Source organism: Hyperoodon ampullatus (assembly GCF_949752795.1).
Source record: "Hyperoodon ampullatus genome assembly, chromosome: 10".
NCBI classification, from domain to species: Eukaryota; Metazoa; Chordata; class Mammalia; order Artiodactyla; family Ziphiidae; genus Hyperoodon; species Hyperoodon ampullatus.
In genome coordinates, this window is record NC_136923.1 from 62,610,617 (window position 1) to 62,632,377 (window position 21,761).

At 41.8% G+C, this 21,761-nt stretch overlaps 1 protein-coding gene across 11 annotated transcripts in view; it reads left to right on the top strand.

Moving 5' to 3' along the window:
- The window catches only part of DST (dystonin), a gene marked incomplete at both ends in the record, with an annotated part of 487,217 nt that overhangs the window by 402,553 nt on the left and 62,903 nt on the right, over positions 1–21,761 (top strand). For 8 of the 11 annotated variants that reach the window (XM_079713903.1, XM_079713907.1, XM_079713908.1 and 5 more), the window contains 8 exons: positions 945–1,106; positions 2,611–2,781; positions 5,381–5,547; positions 7,997–8,156; positions 8,355–8,681; positions 9,456–9,540; positions 10,884–11,125; positions 12,029–12,235. In XM_079713903.1, the coding sequence (XP_079570029.1) occupies positions 945–1,106; positions 2,611–2,781; positions 5,381–5,547; positions 7,997–8,156; positions 8,355–8,681; positions 9,456–9,540; positions 10,884–11,125; positions 12,029–12,235 (1,521 nt within the window). The remainder of the gene's footprint in view (positions 1–944; positions 1,107–2,610; positions 2,782–5,380; positions 5,548–7,996; positions 8,157–8,354; positions 8,682–9,455; positions 9,541–10,883; positions 11,126–12,028; positions 12,236–21,761) is intronic. The other 3 variants (XM_079713910.1, XM_079713914.1, XM_079713904.1) reach the window with 1 other exon arrangement.

The window sequence follows — 21,761 nt, forward strand, 5'->3', positions numbered from 1 at the left end:
TAGCATTTTCTATACCTTCTTTTTTTTTTTAATTGAAGTATAGTTGACTTACAATGTTGTGTTAATTTCTCCTGTACAGCAAAGTGACTCAGTTATACATATACATACATTCTTTTTTCTATTCTTTTCTATTATGGTTTATCACAGGATATTGAATATAGTTCCCTGTGCTCTACAGTAAGGGAACTCGTTGTTTATCCATCCTATACGTAATAGTTTGCATCTACTAACTCTAAACTCCCAGTGCATCCCTCCCCCGACCTTGGCAACCACAAGTCTGTTCTCTCTTTTTTAAATTAATTAATTAATTAATTAATTAATTAATTTTGCGTTGCATTGGGTCTTCGTTGCTGCGCGCGGGCTCTCTCTAGTTGCGGCAAGGGGGAGCTACTCTTTGTTGTGGTGCGTGAGCTTCTCATTGCAGTGGCTCCTCTTGTTGCAGAGCATGAGCTCTAGGCGCATGGGCTTCAGTAGTTGTGGCTTGTGGGCTCTAGAGCGCAGGCTCAGTAGTTGTGGCGCACGGGCTTAGTTGCTCCACAGCATGTGGGATCTTCCCGGACCAGGGATCGAACCTGTGTCCCCTGCATTTGGCAGGTGGATTCTTAACCACTGCGCCACCAGGGAAGTCCCACAAAGCTGTTCTCCATGTCTGTGAGTCTGTTTCTGCTTCATAGATAAGTTCATTTGTGTCATATTTTGGATTCCACATGTAAGTGATATCATATGGTATTTATCGTTCTCTTTCTGACCTGAATGGTTTTGATAATATTGTGAATTTATATTTAGTTTACTTTCTCATTATTATTCGTAAAGCAGCTGTAACACATGACTAGGCAACAAAAATGATCTTTATTTCTAATAATCTATACCTGATGATTGGACAGATGTTTATATTTGGTGGCTGTTAGGTACTATAATTCATATAATTATTCTTTCCAATGCAGGTGTTCCAAAAAGAAGAGATTGAACCCTTGCAGGTTAAACAGCAGGAGGTGAACTGGCTGGGCCAAGGCCTCATTCAGAGTGCCGCTAAGGGCACCAGCACCCAGGCTTTGGAGCGGGACCTGGACAATGCCAGTGCGCGATGGAAGACCCTCAACAAGAAGGTGACGTTGCCACCCCCTTCGTTGTCATTTCTGTGGATTGTTCTTCTCCAGCATTTGCTGTGACCACCAGTCGTATTTCTAGTAACCAAGCTTCCCTAAACCTGCCCGTTCCTTGCCATCCCCATGAACTGATAGCCCACCCTAGATGTCCCCAGGGCTTGCTGGGCAGCACAGATGCAGGAAGGACCTCCCCCACCCACCACTCCCATGCGGATAGGGACCCGGCCGCACAGCTGTGATGGCAGGCAGCCAGGATCCTGGCCCTGGGATGGTGGGAGCACACGCACCTCCAAGGGCACAGGGGCTACTTGGCTCCATAATCAGTGTCCCATAGGGACCTGGGCTCCCTGTTGCCATATCGTTTACTTATTTTGCAAAGAACTTGGAACTCTCACTTTTTATGTGAAACCTAATTTTCAGATGTCAGCAACTCACTCCACACTGTGTCATAGGTCACACAGTACAGCTCTGTGTCTGTTTGCCCTGGACTAAGGGTTTGCACCTCGCTATAGATCATTAAGTCCAAATACCATTTTACTGATAAGATGTAGATCCCGCCTTTTTCTAAATGCCCATGATGGAAAACACTGGAAAATAATGCTCTGATATCTTAAGAAGGTGATGCTGACTCACAGTGGCAGCTCTTTATGTGACAGAAATGATCAGAAAAGGATTTCGGGATGGCAGTGCTCGTCTAGTGGTGGTAGTGGTGGGGGATTGTTCTTGGAGTTTTCCTTGCGTTGAAATCTTAAGCAGTGGCTGGATCTCAGAATGACATTTATCCTTCTTTAGAGTTCGATTTGTACCGCAGCACTCCTCAAATACAACTGGGATGCAGTGTCAGGTGTGAATACTTTCCATGGAGCTTAAAATATCTTGCCAACTACTTTTTCAGCCCAAAAAGAAAAGACCTTTGAGGGGGCAATAGGATATCTCTGTGCAGAACACAGAGACTCCATTTACTGGGCGACAAAGGCCCTGGCTTGTCAAGAAAGGACTCTATAGAGCTTGGATCTAGCAGAATTTAATTGGATACTTCATAGTTATTTTGCCTAGCAGAATGTAATTCTGATTCTCTCCATAATAATATTGTTGTTTAAATCTTAGTCTTTAAAAAAATATTCAACAGTAGGAAATAAAGAATGAATACCAGGGATAATGATAAAAATGAATAAGGCACTGTTTCTTTCAGTAACCTTAAAATATTTGAACCATTCATTGCTAATCATAAATGTATTGGATACTTCCAGAATCTCAAAGCTTCCCCTTTTGCACTGACTGGTTGAGATGGCAACCTTATCTCCTTGGCTTACTTGCTAAGTTTGAGTTTGTCTCCTTTCCATCTGTATCCTGCCCACTAGCAATGCTTTGGGTGAATTTTAAGTGAGAAGGAAAAGAAAATTTGTGACCAAATGGGAAGATGAGCGTGGAAAGTGTTGGCTGGTGGGCAAATTTCATTTCTCATGAACGCAGTAGATAACTGGGGATCCCTGGTGCTGTGCAGGTGGCCCAGCGAGCAGCCCAGCTGCAGGAGGCCCTGCTGCACTGCGGGAGGTTCCAGGACGCCCTGGAGTCCCTACTCAGCTGGATGGTGGACACCGAGGAGCTTGTGGCCAATCAGAAGCCCCCATCGGCTGAGTTCAAGGTGGTGAAGGCCCAGATACAAGAGCAGAAGGTAAGTTAGCGGAGCTTCCGTACTGTTTCATGTTAAATCTTAACAATGAGAGTAAAAGTTCACCTTGTGACTCTCTTTGTGTTAATAGGATATCCTCCTTAACTGGTAATCAACGCTGTAGACATTGTTTTGTTAGTCATTCAACAAATATTTGTGGACCATCTGCCACAGGTCAGCCATGGTTCCAGGTGCTGGAGATATATCATTGTATACAAACCATAGACGTTCCTCATCGAGTTTAAGGTTTATTGGGAAGAGAGGAACGGGGAGAGAGAGACAATAAACAAAGTAAACACGTAAATGGTGTTACATTAGCCATCGATAAATAACACTGGGATGGGAGATAAGAGTTATTAGCAAGAGACAGAGCGCAAGGGTGGGGGACAGGAAGTGCTGAGTGGGGGTGTGTGTGTGTACAATTTTAAAAAATAGTGTAGTTGAGTTCGAAGACATCACTTACCGAAAAGGTGACTTAGAACAGAAATATCATTCTCCTGTGTATTAGGTTGATGCACATGCAATTGCCTATTTTATCGAGTCCGTATGGGCAGTTTGTTATGGTTCAGCCTGTACTGACATGGCAGAGAGTTGATTCACATACACTGAGAACCATGCTGCTGTGTCTTTTGATTCTGCAAATACAGGACCCAGTTGGAAAGACACTTCTTAGAGGGATGGTGACTACTTGGGGCCACATGTACAATTTTTGTGGTCATTAGGAAGCATTTAGTGACTTGTCCAATATTGATTTGTCAGCCATGACTTGAAATGACACATGGTGGGGTGGCACCTGGCACACAGCACACTGATAAGGTTTCTCTTTAAAAAGACGGGACCTTTAGAAAGAAGAGACTGGATTAAGAGGCTTAATTGGGTTTTGACATCCAGTACTACTCTCTCTAAAAATTCTTCGAAGACTTTAGTATCTTGGGAAATTAACTTATTAGAAATAGATTTATAGGTATGGATTAAAGAAATATAACAGGAAACACATTGCATTTGTTTGATTTTTGAAAAAATATGGTAATATATAATAATATGTAATAAAATAATATATATGTATAATTTATATAATGTAATAAATATATAATATAATCTGGTGTTAAATATAATAATTGCTACCATTCACGATTTAATTTAAACACTTATTATTTGCCCAGAGTTAATGAACTATGCTTAGCCAACAAAACCTGTCTATTGATTTTGCTTTCTTAATTGCTAGAAGCTGCTCGTTAAAGTTTACCAAAAGTAATCCACTTAATTGTTCTCTTTACTGCCTAAACCACCTGTTGTACTTTAATTTTATGATGACTCTGACCTGTGTCAAGAGAGGGCATCTCTTCCCCTTCTCTTTGGCCCTGTTCCTCTCCCTTCCTGCTGTGGTGGCCTTGATCCCAAAGTGACAGTGAGAAAATACCCTTCCAGCTTGTTACTTCTGGGTGACTGTCTGTGCCTTTGGTCCTTAGGCATCAGTCAGGGTCAGGTTAAGGAAGCAGTGCGGTACTCAGCATTCTGTACACCTGTGCCTTCCTCACTGCTCTTCACACAGGGCCGGGGGATTGCACTTATTCCTGAAATACTTGTTTTGATTCATTGGAGGAAGGGAATCCTGATTTCTGGCTACCTATGTCAAACACTCCCTTCCAGGCTTCTCAAAATGAAGCATTAAATTGGATTTTTTTCCACGGCTCAATCCTGAAATATTAGTCTTCTTTAGCCAGCTTTGGGGATTTCTGACATGTTTCCCCCTCGGTTCATTGTGGAAATGATATTTAAAGGCTCTTTTTAGTTTTCATCCTCGTAAAGAATTTTAGGAGCTATCTTACCCCCTAAAAGCAACCAAGAGCCTCTAGCTGTAGCCTCACTAGCTTGTGAACTTGGTCTGACTTTCAACTTCCCTTCTGCGGTGGATTGTTTAACATGGGAAGAGGTTTTGAAAACAGCAGTGATTTATAATGACCTTTTCTATCTCAGTGGGACAGATCACTGTTGATTGTTTAGGACATTCCCACTTCATTATAATAATTGGGATTTTGCGCTATCAGTGCAGAGGAGTTATCCTAAGCGGCACATTCTACTCCATTACTTTATATTAACAAGTTAATAACGAATAGTTCAGTGGCCTTATCAATATTCGTTTTATTTAGTGTGAAAAGCCGCCACCACAATGTTTGACACAATAGTAATGAATCATTAAACAAAATGAGGTTTTTTTGAAAAAATCCTACTTCTCAGGTCCTTTTGTATGTGAATCCACACAAAGTTTTTTTTTTTTTTTTTTTTTTGCGGTACGCAGCCCTCTCACTGTTGTGGCCTCTCCCGTTGCGGAGCACAGGCTCCAGACACGCAGGCTCAGCGGCCATGGCCCACGGGCCCAGCTGCTCCGCGGCATGCGGGGTCCCCCCAGACCGGGGCGCGAACCTGCGTCCCCTGCATCGGCAGGCGGACTCTCAACCACTGCGCCACCAGGGAAGCCCCAAAGTTATTTTTGTTACATATCAAAAGTACTTTGTGTATGTTTTCCATATGTTGATAAAATTATCGCTTTGTTTCCTTTCTTTTTATTTATTTTTTTAAAAATTTACTATTTTGTCTTAAGCTTCTTCAGAGATTGTTAGATGACCGCAAATCTACCGTGGAGGTGATCAAACGGGAAGGAGAAAAAATTGCCGCCACAGCAGAACCTGCAGATAAAGTGAAGATTTTGAAACAACTGAGTCTCTTGGATAGCAGATGGGCGGCCTTGCTTAATAAGGCTGAAACAAGGTAAATGCTTCCAGTCTTTGGAAAGAGCACCAGTGGCGTTCATACTGATTTCTTGTATTTTGGTAATGCTTTTCTTCAAATTGTTATTTTCCTGTGTTTATCATGTATGTGAACATGGAGGTCAAGGGCTATGGCACCTCTGTCCTTATTCCCCTATGGGGATGTCCTGTAGTCTCCAAATCTATCCCAACTCTTAAGAAGAGTATTTCCTTTGGGGGTCATTCGTTCATTCGTTTATAACGTAGTTATCGCCTGCCTACCGTGCATCAGGCAGAGCTGGGCCTTCCTCACGGGTGCGCTGGTCAGATCATCCCTGCCCTCAGACAAGGGACAGCCTAGCAGGGTTTCATAGCCATTGAAGACTAATGACAAATGTGATGGTTCAAAGTGAAACCTGGGCACAGGGTGCTGTGGAAGCAGAGAACAGGAGGAACCTGGCCTGGGGCAGGAAAGTGACAGCTAAGCTCTGTTTTAAAGGAGGAGTGGGAGTTATCTGGGAAGTGAGGCAGATGAAGAGTGCTGTGACGTCTACCAGGACCGGAAGCTGGAGCGTGGCTCCACCGGGCTTCATTACACTTTGGGTTTTTTTCTTTTTAATTTTTTTAATTGAAGTATAGTTGATTTACAATGTTGTATGAATTTCTCCTGTACAGCAGAGTGACTCAGTTATACATACGTATACATTCTTTTTTAAAATATTCTTTTCCATTATGGTTTATCATAAGATATTGAATATAGTTCTTTCTTCATTCTCTTCACTGGCACCACATTGACCGATGTCATGTTGTAGCAACATTGAAGTGTACACTGGCTGGGTTGGAAATAGATGACCCACTGAAGAGAATGAGCATCTCCATACATTCCTACCTTCTTTGGAACTAAGATGGTGCAGAGAAGGGTTTGTCCAATCTTGAATTACGGAGCAGAAGGAGTTATCATTCTAGGACCATTGAATAAGGGGCTCCGAAGGAGGCTGGAAGTTTCATGTTATTTTTTAATGTGTGTCAGTAGATTATTCCTTCTGTGTAATGCCCCAGAATTACTGCCATGGGAGAGACTCTCAATACTTTTTTTTTAATAAATGAAAGTCGAGATCTCTGCTTTACTCCCATGACTGTCCTTTTTTTTCCCTAAACCTTCCTCACAGCGGTATTAAGTGGAGGGATGGTGGTGATGCTATGATTCACACACAGACTAATAGATTCCCTTACAATTTAAATCATAGTCAATTAAACCTAGTTGCAAAATAGTTCTTTCCAGTGATTCTAGGTGATTGGATATTAGAATTTTTAAAAAGAGTCATAAATAGTGATAATCCAGAAGTCAAAAATAATGTAGTAATTTTATTCATTTTTTTAAAAAGATCAAATGTATTTCAACTGAAGGTTTTAAAAATATATGCATATGTAATTTGTGATATGAAGGTATAGAAATTATGTTCGGTAGCATGTGCCAGTTGTCCATAATTCCCTTTGTCCCCATAGAAAGCTCATTTCTCAAATCATGTAATTCTCTACGAATTAAACATGATAACAGGTTAAGACAGCAGCTCTTGGTCCCAGCAAAAATAATTCACAGGACTGGATACAGAATCAAGTCCTCTGTATACAGACCAGCACAATCACTTGCCGTAGATAAAAACCGAGGACGGTGCAAGTAGGTTTTAACTTACGTGGTACCTTTTTAAGGGAGGAAACAATGGGTTTTCTAAAAGCGTTCAAACTCTGTTACAAGTTAAAGTCTGGGGAATATTTCTCCTCTTTCATGATATTTTAGTCCATAAAATATTAACTGTTGCCTTGGGGAAATATACCTGACAGTGTACTTTTTAAAGGAGGACTCACTAGTAATTCCAGCACAGGGGATGCTATAGTTATTCTTCAAAATTTAAATCTAATTTTGACCATTTGATTAAAGCAATCTCAGTAACTGATGCTCTGATTGAGGTTAACTGTTACATAAAGCACAGAATATATGTTCAGTAAGTATTACCTATTACTATCATTATTATGGCTACTATTGTTATTATAACATTACTATGATTATACCTATTATTATTGTAAGTATTACAACCAGGTTACTTAAGACTTTCACAAGATTCAGGCACTTGAGGTTGATGTGTTGTTCAGCTTTACTTTTATTTAATAGGAGAACTATTTTTAAAGTTTTTCATAGATATTTCTTTTTTTTTTTTTTTGGCCATGTCACATGGTTTGTGGGATCTTAGTTCCCCGACCAGGGATCGAACCCCGGCCCCCGGCAGTGGAAGCATGGAGAATAGGAGAAATATTTTAAAGTGTCCTCTCCGTGCGACAGATTTTAATTTTAACGTTAGATGTTTTCTACAAAAACCGTTTGGAGTGGAACGCGGGAGCACGAGTGAAGATTTCTGTTGACAGTTTCCCACGTTTCTCATCCCTGAATGACCTTCCTCTTGGCACGTTTTCAGGAATCGTCAGTTGGAAGGTATCTCAGTGGTAGCACAGCAGTTTCACGAAACCTTGGAACCACTGAACGAGTGGCTGACAACCACAGAAAAGAGGCTGGCGAATAGCGAACCCATTGGAACCCAAGCGTCCAAGCTGGAGGAACAGATTGCCCAGCACAAAGTAAGGTTCCCGTCACACGTTAGTGAGATCCAGTTTTCTGTGCCCTTTGTGGTTTTATGACATGCATTTGAGTTTTGTACTGTTGTGTGATGCATCCGTGCAACCTTAGACCCATTTCATGTGTCATCTTTTTGTTCAATTTATGTTGTCATTTTTATTTGTCCATTCTTTTTGTTTCCTTTTTTAAACTTTATTTAGGCCTTAGAAGATGACATCAACCATCATAATAAACATTTACACCGGGCGGTTAGCATTGGCCAGTCGTTAAAGGTTTTGAGCTCCAGGGAGGATAAAGACATGGTGCAGAGTAAACTAGACTCCTCTCAAGTGTGGTACATTGAGATTCAAGAGAAAAGCCATGGCAGGTCTGAGCTTCTCCAGCAGGCTCTGTGTAATGCTAAGATTTTTGGGGAAGATGAAGTGGAGCTGATGAACTGGCTGAGTGAAGTGCATGACAAGCTGAGGAGGCTCTCGGTCCAGGATTCCAGCCCTGAGGGGCTGTGGACACAGCAGGCTGAGCTGCGGGTATTTTGATTTATTTTACTTTATTTTCTCATTTCAGTTGTCCTCATTTTCTCAGTCTTCCTTATTTCTGTATTATTTTATGTTCACTGTGATTTAGGTGAGTTGCTGTACTCAAATAAGACATTGCCTATGTATACAGTGACTTTTTTTAATTGAAGTATACTTGATTAACAATGTTGTGTTAGTTTCAGGTGTACAGCATAGGGATTCAGTGTATGTATGTGTGTATATATATATATATATATATATATATATACACACACACACATACATACACACACACACACATATATATATGTATATGTATATATGTGTGTGTATATATATACACTTTTTCAGATTCTTTTCCCATATAGGTTATTACGAAGTATTGAGCAGAGTTCCCAGTGCTGTACTGTAGGTCCTTGTTGTTTATCTATTTTATATAGAGTAAGTAGTGTTGTACTCAGTTACTTTTAATGAAGTCACATGTAAGAAGAGATTTAATTTATCCAATAGCTGGATTGTTGACTTTTCATTTTGTTATTTCATCTTTGTACACAAAGGCCCATAATTAACCAGTACTCCAGTGTCTCCACATCACCCATTTTCTGAAGAGGGGAGTGAATTATGATAGATGAACTGAGACATGGGCACAGTGGTGGAAAAAAGATGGGTAAACATGAGAACAGTGAGGAATATTTGCAAGGTCTTTCCTCAAATAAGTTTAACTGATAATGCCAATGCTTATTTAAATTTCTTTTCCCCCGCATAAAAATGATACCTGTGTTTTAGGTTCTGCAAGAGGACATCGTACTCAGAAAACAAGACGTAGATCAGGCCTTACTAAATGGTTTAGAACTACTTAAACGAACAACAGGTGAGATACCTTTCAAATCAAATCCTCATGACGTGAGCATTTTGTGTTGGTTTCAAAATATTTTAGAGATGGGGAAAAACACAAAGCACACTCGAATTTTGGGGCCACTCCAAGATTTCATCCTGGAGAATGCTTTGAAGGCCGACCGAGGGGGGTTTAGACTATGATTTCATTGTTTTTCTCATGATCTCACTGAGTTTTTAATGGAAGTTTTGTGTATTACTCATAACACCAAGCATTGGTCAGAGAATCCCATGGCAGAGTGACATTAGTTTTCCACTTGTGGAAGGCAGTTGTTCTAGATGAGCACATAGGTTGTAGACAGCTTTAAAAATTTTTAAGATAGATGGCATTCAGTGACACATAGTGTGACTATGCCCAGGCTTCATTTCTCTGTGCTTGAACTCACCAAGAAAACAGATATTACCTTGTTTTAGTAATTCCTTTGGCTGTAGGGATGTTTCATTGTATTTATATCCAATTCAGCACATGTGTGTGGTGGGGGGACAGGTACCATTCATTATGAATGGGAAGAATTTGATATAGTATCGAGAGCCTTGCACTTGGACTCTGAAGCCCAGGACACAATTTCTCTGTGTGTCTGAAAATTAAATAGAGGCAGGTGAGGATTTATTGGAATAGTACAGGTGAGTTTATTTTTATTTATTATTTTTTTTTTTTTTGCGGTACGTGGGCCTCTCACTGTTGTGGTCTCTCCCGTTGTGGAGCACAGGCTCCAGACACGCAGGCTCAGCAGCCATGGCTCACAGGCCTAGCCGCTCCGTGGCATGTGGAATCTTCCCAGACCGGGGCACGAACCCGTGTCCCCTGCATCGGCAGGCGGACTCTCAACCACTGCACCACCAGGGAAGCCCCGAGTTTATTATTTTTAACACACACACACACACACATGCATAGATTATACATATATAAATGTGTATATGTGGCAGGCACTGTGCTAAACATTTTGCAAATGTAAACTCATTGAATTTTTATCACAACTTTATGAAGTAAGTTCTATTCGTAATGATAAGTAACCAGGGGCACAGAGAGAGGTGAAGTATCTTGTGCAAGATAGTGAGCCACAAACTCAGTATGCAAACCTAAGCAGTTTTTAACCCCAGTGCTTGAAAATGGGAAGACCATACAAATAGTTGCAAAGGTGGTGCTTTCCACATAGCCCTTTACAGTTTTTATATTTGCATTTTCAGAGCTGTTTACATTTGCCAGATATCCTCAGAAAAATTCAAACCTAGGAAAGGGCTTTTCTTGGGTCAGAACTTCTTTAGCTGAAGAACTCGTCTTCCCCTTTCATGAGATATGACATGCCTTTGAAATTCTAGGTGATGAAGTTTTAATAATTCAAGATAAATTGGAAGCCATTAAAGCGAGGTACCAAGACATCACTAAACTGAGCACAGACGTCGCCAAGACCCTGGATCAGGCACTGCAGCTCGCGAGGCAACTGCACTCCACGCACGAGGGGCTGTGCGCCTGGCTGGACAAGGTGGAGGTCGAGTTGCGTTCATACGAAACGCAGGTTCTGAAGGGAGAAGCCTCCAGCCAAGCACACGCAAGGCAAAAAGTACGCTCCAATTTATACACTCTTTGGATCCGCTTGTTATCTCTCAGGGAGCCTTATTCACACAGGGGCGAAGTGATATTTATCACGTGTCATTACTAATATACTTAAGGATGCCTTGGTGGGCATGGACCCAACAGAAATTGGCAGCAGATCAGCTCTTTAAACTTTTAGGAGCCCAGACATGAAAACAGCATATTGTCATTTGTTTCTCGAATCTTATAGAAACAGAATGATGAAAACAGAAAAAAAAAAAAGGAAAATGATCACTGTTTTCAGAGATACACATAATTTGGTTAGAATAGTGATACCTTTATAAGATAGATGCCAAGCATGAGGTGGCTTTTCTAATTATATTGCACGAGTGGTATTCTCTCATGCTGATCATCCTTAGAGTTGTCCGCCTCAGTTTTTATCATCCCTGAAGTACGATCACACATGGATGAAGGCAGTCTGGGAGGTCAGGTCCACTGAGCCTATAATGATTCAACTGGGATGATTTAAAGCCAGTGTGTCCTCGTTTTGAGGGTCCCTTGATTCTGGTTTGGACTTTCCTCTTTAGTTTTCTGGTACCTGATTACTCTGAGGTTACCAGCAAGCTGGATTAACTTGCTGGGTTAACTTGCCAGGTTCGGGTTCCCAATTTTTAAATTATATTACATTTCAAAGCTAAAGTCTTGCCATGTTGACAAAGGAAGTGTTCTTTGGAACTTCTCAGGGAACACTTTCCTTTCTGAAAAATAGCTTTAAGTAACCAAGGGGTATAGAACTGGGGTAACCGGCATTAAGGTGATCCGTGCATCACGTTGGCCTGTGAAGGGCTTTAGCCCCAAGGACAGTTAGAGGAGAAGCCCGTTCAGACTTGGCGTTTCCCACAGGTTTGTGTTTTCTTCCTTCTGTTTTCAGGAGCTAAAGAAGGAAGCTAAGAGCAGCAAAGCCCTGCTGGACTCCCTTAATGAAGTGAGCTCTGCTCTCCTGGAGCTGGTGCCCTGGAGGGCGAGGGAAGGGCTGGAAAAAATGGTGGCCAAGGACAACGAACGCTACCGCTTGGTGAGCGACACCATCACACAGAAGGTGGAGGAGATTGACGCGGCCATCCTGAGGTCCCAGCAGGTAGGCGAACACTTGGGCGTCTGGGCAGTTTGTTTCCTCCACTTGCTCCCAGGGCCTCCACCTGATCAGAGATGACGGTGGGTGGTGTTTCCATTCATTGGTTATGCTTCCACAACAGAAGGGGTTTGAAAAGCATTTAGCTGGGGTACTTGGACATCTGAGTGCTGGGCAAGGCTCATCTCTACATTGTTGGCAGCCATCTACCTGCTGGTCTCCCAGCCTCAGCAAGTCAGCCACTGGCAGGACTAGCGCCGTTCTCCTGCTGTCCAGACAAAATGCCTTTTGTGTACATGTGTGCATGCTGCTCATGTTAATTTTATGCCCTGGCTGCATCTAATCTGTGTGTGAGTAAATATTTTGAGTTATCGTGTAAGTCACTATTAACTGTTCCTTGATGTACATGGCAAAGAAAGGCTGAATTCTTTCTAAAAAGGAAACAGTTGTGTTGGTGATGCAGTTTTTTTCTGAAGATGACTGAAAGGGGAAAAAATGATCGTTGCTGACCTGTCTGCAACTCGTACGGTTTCTGGTTCCAGAGAGTTTTATAGACCCCACCCCTTAGCCACAGCTCTCTCAGAAGACTATGGGCAAAAAGGGGGTGGAGGGGTCCTGGATCTAGAAGCTTGTAATACATGTTTTGATTAACTTTTATGGAAATCTCTGAATATTTATATTAAGTCATCAGCCTCTTGTTGCAGACTTGCTCTGACAGAGTTAGTAGGGTTTTGCTGTGTACTGTGGAACAGGGCTTGGGAAGGTGGATGACTCAGCCTTTGCACATCCCAGCCAAAAGCAAGAAACACAAATCAAGCAGCTCGTGTGGAGCATCCAAAATTCATTCTCTAAGGTTGCTGTAAAAGTGTAATTTATCTAGTTCTAAAACATGGCGCCTCACTTCTCATTTCAGTGCCGTGCTCTGGAATCACAAAAGCCGATGGAATACAACGATAGCAAAAGGCCTGCCTCAGACATTTTTGTGAGGGAGGCCTTCATGCCTGAGGAATGCATTTGCATGGCTCTGTTTTCAAAGTTTGGAGGAATTTGTATGCCTCATTATCATAGGATAATAAGCGTGTTTATTTGTGAAGTTTATTCAACTATTTGAAAAGAGTTGGATTGTTTTTCACCAAAATTTCTTTCGACCTTTCATAGTTGGCACTGAAGACTTCTCTAAATAGCACGACAAATATTCTGTCCTCTTGGGAGTAGAATTTTCTTGAGAAGCTGAGTGTGGTTGGCTAGTTCAGGGAAGGAAGACAGTAATAAGGGTGTAACCAAACCGAGGTTTGGCTGCTTGCTGCTCATAAGCCAATAACTCGAGAGGCAAGTGTCAGTAGAAAGGAAAGTGCTTTAATCAGAAAAGCCAGCAGTCTGGGGAGAAGGTGGACTTGTGTCCAGAGACCAATTCTGAAGATTCTCCTCAGCCATGACAGTTTTTAAAGGGAAAAGAATCTCAGTGAATCATCGAGGCAGGAGGTTGGGTTCTGCATCCTTGTCCATTGGGTGCAGACTGGCTGACTCTCTCTTCACATGTTATCTTGCCCCCATGATCTTCTGCAGGATTGCTAAGGGGGCTGTTGGAGGTAGAGAGCTAGTCATTTTTAACTGCTTAATTCTTCATTCTTACTTCTTGAAATCTAGGAAAAGAATCCACAGGTTAGACAAGGCATGGTGCACATTCAGGAGAACATAAGTCAGGAGTTAGTTTCAATTGCTTAGTGATCTCATTCCTATAATTAGGCTCTTCTAAGGTTAGAGGGGAACAGAAATGGGCAAACAGGAAAGGGGCAAAGGAGCTGCTTTCAAGGGCAGGTGACAGGCTGAGCACCTACCGGTTTGTAAGCTCTGCCAGGTGCCAAGGTCATTAACTGTAGCTCAGTTCTATTCAGAGTTTTGCAAATGTTTTCCACAGGTTGGTCTGTGTTTTCTCGAATCTAAAACATATACCCTGTAGGAAAATAACAATTATTGGGGCTTTTTTTCTGGATAAAACCATTTCTTACTGAAAGTTTCAAGACTTTGTGAAAGAATACAGAAAAACTCGTAGAAGCAAGAACGTGCAAACACTGTGGTCTCTATCCTTCAAGCCTTCCTTGTGAGAGAGGGGGAGATTGTTTAGTAAAAGTATCTCACTACCAGTAGGTCATAACTAATATTAGTGCTATTAATATATTAATATCTTCTGGTTGTTTATATGTATTTATTCTGTACTTGTATGTGCATTCCTTTGAAATGCCTGCAAGTCTGCCCAATGGAATACCTCCAGTAATAAAACCAATAAAATTCACTTAAGCCAATTTAAAAAAAAAGGAAAGAAGAGAATACCTTTCCAGTAAGGCTGAGATGTACCGTTTAGAGCTGGGAGGAGCATATGCAGTGTGTGGGCAGGTGACCTGCCTGGGGTCCCACAGCTAGTGTGTGGTGGAGTTGTAACCAGGGCTTAATCCAGATCTCATTCTACCTCCCCAAAGGGCCTCTTTATAAATCAGGTAGAGAGGAAAAATCCTAAGGCAGGAGGTGATCCATTTTTTTCTAACCTCCTTCAGTAATCCGAAGGAAGGCGCCGATATTGCAGCAAAATAGAAGTATGAGGATATTTCCAACCGTAAGGCCTGTGAGACTTGGGCAAGTAAACTGAAAGAATCAGGAAATCTCTCTCTCTCTCTCTCTCTCTCTCTCTCTCTCTCTCTCTCTCTCTCTCGGCAAATTTAAGAACACTGGTACCTGTCTTTCTGGCTTGGCAGAGATTTAGTTTTGCACTCAAAAGAATAGTTTCTAAACTCATAATTAACAAGTTTAGAAAGGACCTAATATATCACTGAAAGTTGTTTTATAACCTTGCCCACTTATAGATGTTTGGAATTAGGACCAGAGTACAGTTTGATACTAAAATACTTGTTTTCTCTTTATCCAGTGATAATGTGTCCATGAAATACAAAAGAAATGGTGCAAAAAAAAATCTTTAGACTTGGATATGAACCGCATATTTTGTATGATTTGTTTTACGTTGTATAAACAAATCATCTACCATTCTGTTTCTTCTCCACCTGAACCGTGGACATGATCTGACAGCAGTCCATCTTTTTCTGCATACCTTAGGCACATACATCTTGTTTTATTAAGAGCTACTCCTTCCAGATCCCTCCCCCAGCATACCCAACCACGAGTGATGGAGTGAGGATATGGGCCTTGCAAATGACTTGGTAGTTTTTAAATTTATAGATTTGATGCTTCCTCCCCGAATAACCGGACTAAATTCAACTAGATTGAAAATAACTGAATGTCCTGTTTTCCAAGCAGCTTTCTCTTAAGATGTTTCCATCTTTTGACATTAAGATTGTTTATGTACAGACCTGCTTCCTTTTTACCGGTATAACCTGCATTTTGGAATTCAGCAGCCGTGTAGGGACATTGTGAACAGTCAGGCCACCATCACAGAGGGTGTTGATTGACATGGAAGATGTCAGGCAAACGTGGAAAAGGGCTGAGGTCTGAAGAGAGGAGGGAAGGGGGCGTCCAGATACCTTCTCGTTAGCGTGTGCTTCGTATCCATCCGGTATACGTTTAGTTTTCAAAAAACTTCTGATGTGACGTGGTTAGATTTTTCATGTTAATTCTGTATCACATATGTGTCATTGAATTTTGAGATCATAGGGCCAAGAGCCTTATGTAAAGTAGAGCGATGTTTATTATTATTTTGGAAATAATGGAACAGCCTCAGTTATTGGCAGATGCCTGAGGACGGTGTACATTCATTGTGACCAGTTAATAAGCTCCTGAGTCTGACTCTGCAGATTTGCTGGCATCAATATTCTGAAGAGGATTTTTTTTTAATTGGGCCCATTCATAAGTTTTAAGAAAAATCTGAGTGGAATAAGGCAGCTTAGTAAACAGTGATTGTGAGCTTTAGAAAAAAGCAAAACAGCTGCCTCCTTCTCACAATGCCTGCCATTATCTGAGTTAGAAACTGTGGGTATTTTTGCACGTTAAACCTACACAAAGTAACCTAGCTTTACTGCTTTCTTTCTCTAATTGCACACTGAACCAAATGACCCATGTGGAAATGGGGAAAGGAGCTTTTGCTTGAAAGATGTACAGACTTACAGCCTGAATTCAGATCACTGTGATTGTTTAAACCCCAGAGCATTTTGTTGGCCTTTGCCTCTTATAAATGTGCAGTTATCAGAAGGTGCTAAAGTGTGTATTTCACTGGGTCTGGGCATCCCAGGCACTCTCTGACAGTTCTAATTGCCTGGCTTATTTTATTGGGCCTTCATAACCCCCCAATATAAAGGCACATGGGTGCAATTAAAATAAACAGTTCATTGGGTCATTAGGGATCAGCTTGGGAGAAAAATAACACCTATTAATTTCTTTTAAAGAACTAGAAGGAAACCTCCCCCACGGAAGTGAGATTTGTTTACGGTGGGAAAATATGGGCTGGGTTATGAATAATGTGAAGAAAAATGGAAGGAAATGCTAATCAAAAGAAAGCAAACGCTAAGACCCTCGCCAGGGGAAGGGAGTAAGAGGATGTCCTGGAGGTTAAAGTTTGCTTATCACTCTGTCTTTCTTAAACCTCTGCTTCCACGCAAGAGAAACTTTCTAGATAATTACAAAAGCAGTTTGTCAGACATGGGAGAAACGTTTAAATAGTAAGTGAAAACCCACCACTTATTGACTGTTGTGGTATTTGAGCCGATATTGGTGAAATTCCATGAATATTTTGAGTGACTGAGCCCAAATTGTGTACAAGCACGAGGGATGTAACAGGGCAACCGCAAGTGTAGGCTCTGGGGTCAGACCACCATGGTTTGAATCTCAGACCCGACATTTACAAGCTGGGTAACCTCTGGTGAGTCAGTTAACCTCTCTCTGCCTTGGCTTCCTCGGCTGTAAATGGGATTAGTGGTAATACCCACATTATGTCCTTTTATCCTGACAGCAACTGTATATTCTTGCATGTTCAAGCACTTAGAACAGTGTGTTCAGTAGAATGTTGGCAGTTACTGTTTTACAGTGTGTTTTTCAGGAATATTTAGAGATTAGCCAATTAAAATGTTTTTCACCAACTTGTAGGAAGTTTCTGAAATACTAGTTCAACAGTAACTGGGGTTGATAGTTGGACTCCAGGGATGATGCGTATTAGAATATTTCCCAGAATGCAGTTAAGGATGCTAACACTCTCTACAATTCATTTGAAGTCATTTTTTTGCTACTTGTATGAGTAGTAAGCAAATTTATTAAAATTTGGTATAGGGAGCTTGCTGTCCACGTTACTCACGTGTGAAATAAGCCATTTCATGGTCTGTTAGAAATACTCATATTAAGTAGTTGTTTGAAAGAGTCACAGACCTAAATAAAAATGCCTTGCTTGACTGTAAATTGCTTCATGTAGACCCTGGGACTACTCCTTTCATTGTTGGACATTAAATATTTTCTAATGTAATAAAAAAACCTTTCAAAGGACAGAGGGAAATTTCTGCTTGAAGTCTTGTTTTCTTTTAGCAGAGCAAATATTTGCCTTGGTTCAAGAAACAGTGTTTGAGTTTCAGCTTTCTCTTTTGGCAACTTGGATGGTGTCATCATACTGGTTTTCATCGGATGCTTTTTGTTTTTTTTCTTCCAGAAAGGGAGACTTATTATTAAACTAATATTAACACCAGCAATCTGCCTTTCTTTATGAGGACTGTCATATAAATCCTAAAAATAGCCTGAACACAAACAAGAGGGGTGGGGACATCACTTTATTTTTTTCAGGGACCAGTAGAAGAAAAAAAGTTCCTGTTAAATTTTATTCTTGATATCTTGCAGCATTTGCACTCTGGTAGAAAGGGCTGGACTATTTTTTCTCAGTTTTGTGCTGAGTGCATCACATAGTAGAGCTTTACCCTGGAGTTCCACCATGTGCGGCTTGAAAGCGAATGATCAGACTCTTCCACTTGTTTGTTGTGACGATTTCTTTTTCCACATCTGAAGCTGCTGAATTAGTTGATGAAATTTTTTTTCCTTTTCACATTAATCAGCAATTGCTAATGAGTAGTTCCATTTGAAACTAAGTCATGTAACAGTTATTGAACCAGATGAAGATAGAATTTTTCAAATGGCTTATCAGGATTCCTTCTGGAGTCCACATTGTTCTGACTTGTCCCCATAGCAGCAAAAGTAATGAATTAGTGGGCAGAATATTTATTAACACTGCTACGTGCAAATCACGAGGCGGCTTCAGAAAACAGTGCATGCCGTTATGGGAAACAGAGGAAAGAGAAAGACTTCTGCTTGAATATATAAACGTACGGAGTCATTTTAGAGGTACTGCCCTTATCGGGGAGCTCGCCCACTCTGACGACTAAAGCTCTGCATTTCTGTCTGGAGCAACTTTGCCTGTCAGCGATCCTCTCAGATGTGTGACACTTGGAGGAGGACCCATGGGATATGTGTCCAGTCCTCACACATGACAGTGTGACGGCTGCCCCGACACCAGAGGAGTCTCAGAGCACCCTAACTTTGCACGATTTTTTGTTAGATGTTGGTTTATATTCAGATTTTGTTCGGTAGCACTTTTGGAGATTAAGTAAAGGTCTGTTACACCATATCTTCCTTTTCATATCTTTATGCCATTGGTTTTTAAAGGTAAATGTAAAAGTATTATTTTAACCCCTGTTATACTTCTGCTTTGGCCCATATTTAGATGATTATCTAAATTTTTTTCTGTCTAAACTTGTTGACTAAAAGAACTTGACCTGCAAATAGCTTTAGTATTCACTTACTCATTCATTACTTAGTAAAGGTGAAAGCAAGTGGGTTCATGATAGGTAGAAAAAAAATGTAAACAAATAATAATTCAGTAATATTAAGAATTTTTCACTTATATAATTGGTAATTTTTTACCTGTGAGATTGGAACCATCACAATGACTTAATCAGTGCTGTCTTTTGTGCCAGGCTGCACTGGCAGGTTATGCCCTTATAATTAAGAAAAGTTCACTGAGAAGCTTGACAAAGATTATTAAAGAATAAATTATGTACCCCATTTTGATGAGGGGATAGCCAAACTCTGCTCTTGGGAATATGAATCAGTACATCCAGGGCAACTTGGTAGCATAGATCTAAAAGCGAAAATGCAGACAGGACTTACAGATGAGAGGTTACCCACGCAGAGTTATTTTTTTTCAATTAACTTGTTTTAAGATAACTGTAGATTCACATGCAGCTGTAAAACAGAATACAGAGGTTCCGTTGTACCATCCACCCAGTTTCCCCAGTGGTAGCATCTCGCAAAATTATGGTACAACGTCATGAGCAGGGAATTGACACGGCTGCCGTCAAGACAGGGAACGTTGCTGTCACAGGGACCCCTCTTGCTGCCCTGTTATAGCCACACCCGTCCCCTCCCACCTCTGCCTCTTCCTCAACTCCTGGCCACAAATCTGGTCTCCATTTTTCTAACTTTATTATTTCAAGAATGTTTGAGTACTTTCCAGCCATAGCCAACTTCTCCTCTCCTTCTGGGACTCAGTGACTTCAATTTTCTTTTATTATAGTTCCTCAGGCCCTGGGCTCTGTTCATTTTTTTCAGTCTATTTTCTGTTATTCAGGCTGGGTGATTTCTGTGATTCTGTTTTCTGCTTCACTCATTCTTTCCTCTGTCCTCTTCCTTGGTCTCATCAACTGAGCTTTTATTTCAGTTATTACTTTTTTTTATTTTTTTTTTTTCCGGTACGCGGGCCTCTCACTGTTGTGGCCTCTCCCGTTGCGGAGCACAGGCTCCAGACGCGCAGGCTCAGCGGCCATGGCTCACGGGCCCAGCCGCTCCGCGGCATGTGGGATCCTCCCGGACCGGGGCACGAACCTGCATCCCCCGCGTCGGCAGGCGGCCTCTCAACCACTGCGCCACCAGGGAAGCCCATTACATTTTTAAGTTCTAAAAATTTCCATTTGGTTTTTCTCCATACATTCTGTGTCTTTGCTGAGACTTGCTATTTTGTTGCCGAGGCCTTCTAATTTTTCCCTCATTTCCACTGCGTTTGAAATTGCTCATGGAACATTTTTATCATGGTTGCTTTGAAATCTGCCAGATAATTCTGACATCATCTTCTAGGTATTAACCTCTGCTGATAATCCTCGTTAATTCGGTTTGAGTTCTTCTGGGTCCTCGGTGTTGTGTGTCTTGGGTCTTCATTAAGCCTTCTGTTTTAGCCGGCTTTCCTGACACCGCTCTGGCAGAGGCAGCAGGGATGCTGCCAGGTGGAGGGAGATCCCAGGTCCCCCAGGCAGCCTCGTGGGACACCTAAGGGCGGTGGGGCGGGTGCCACTCACTGCTGGGTGGGAGTGGGAGTTCCAGCTCCCTGACACCATGGTGAAAATCCTGACTGTCCACAAGCTTTCCCTGATGCCACCCTGAGGAGAGGGGGAGGTCCAGGCTCCCCTTGTGGTCTCCACTGACCCGGGAGCAGGGGTCTGTGTTCGCCTGTGGGAGTGAAAGTTCCAGCTCCCGACTTCGCTGACATCACCCTGGCAGGGGTGTCGGGCCCAGGCTCAGGCGGGTGGAAATCTGGGCTCCCCATTCAGCCTTGCTTGGCAGCAGTGTGGGGAGGCCAAGGCTTTTTTCTGTGGTGTTTGGTTGGAGTAGAATGGTTATTGTCTATACGTTTTCTGTCTTGCAAGGCTGCCCCTTTCCTGCTCCTTTGACTGGAGACAGGTTTTCCTGGGGCTTTTTCTGCACCTCTGGGTGCTCCTGGGTGGCAGTTTCTCCAGCATCCAGTCCAGGGTATGGGAAGCCAAAGAAAACCCAGGGAACTCACCCCCGTGCTTCTCCTCGGGTCCAAGACTCATAGCAGCTCTGCTTTCTTCTCTCTCCTCCCAGAGGTTCCTTGTATGCATTGTGTATAATGCCCAGGGCTCTGAGATGTACTTGTGAGATAGGGTAAAAGTAGGTCTACCCCATCCTCCTGTGAGTCTGCGGAGTGTTGCCTAGTGTCTTAAAAGTATGAACTGTTTTCCAGTTTAGTTCCTTACCTCCACCCTTGTCTCCCCTCCCTTAGTTATCCCCTGACCCCAATCTGGATTTCCAGGTGCTCTTGAAACATTAGAGGTTCGGGCAGTACTGGACTTGAAAATCACAGCGTCCATCCCCCTGCACTTTTCCCACTGAGGCTTTGTTAGTTACCATTTATGGTTGGTGCTGTGGTGTCACTTGCCCTCTGTACTCATTTATGGTAACTGGAAGGCATGGGGTTTATCTGATGCAAGGTACTGAAAATGTTCGTGCTCTTTGACTTAGAAGTCAACTTCTAGGAATCTACCCTAAGGAGCTAATTAGAGATGCCAACAGAGATTTATATACAAGGATATTCGTTACAGGCTTGTTTATGTAATAGTGAAAAAATGCAGAGAACCTAAGTGAAAATATCCAGGTATGCTAGAATACAATGATGGTATTTAAAAAGTCACATTTATATGACATGGTAAATGTTCATGATAAATGAAAAAGCAGGATATGAAACTGTTTATACAGTATTATCCCA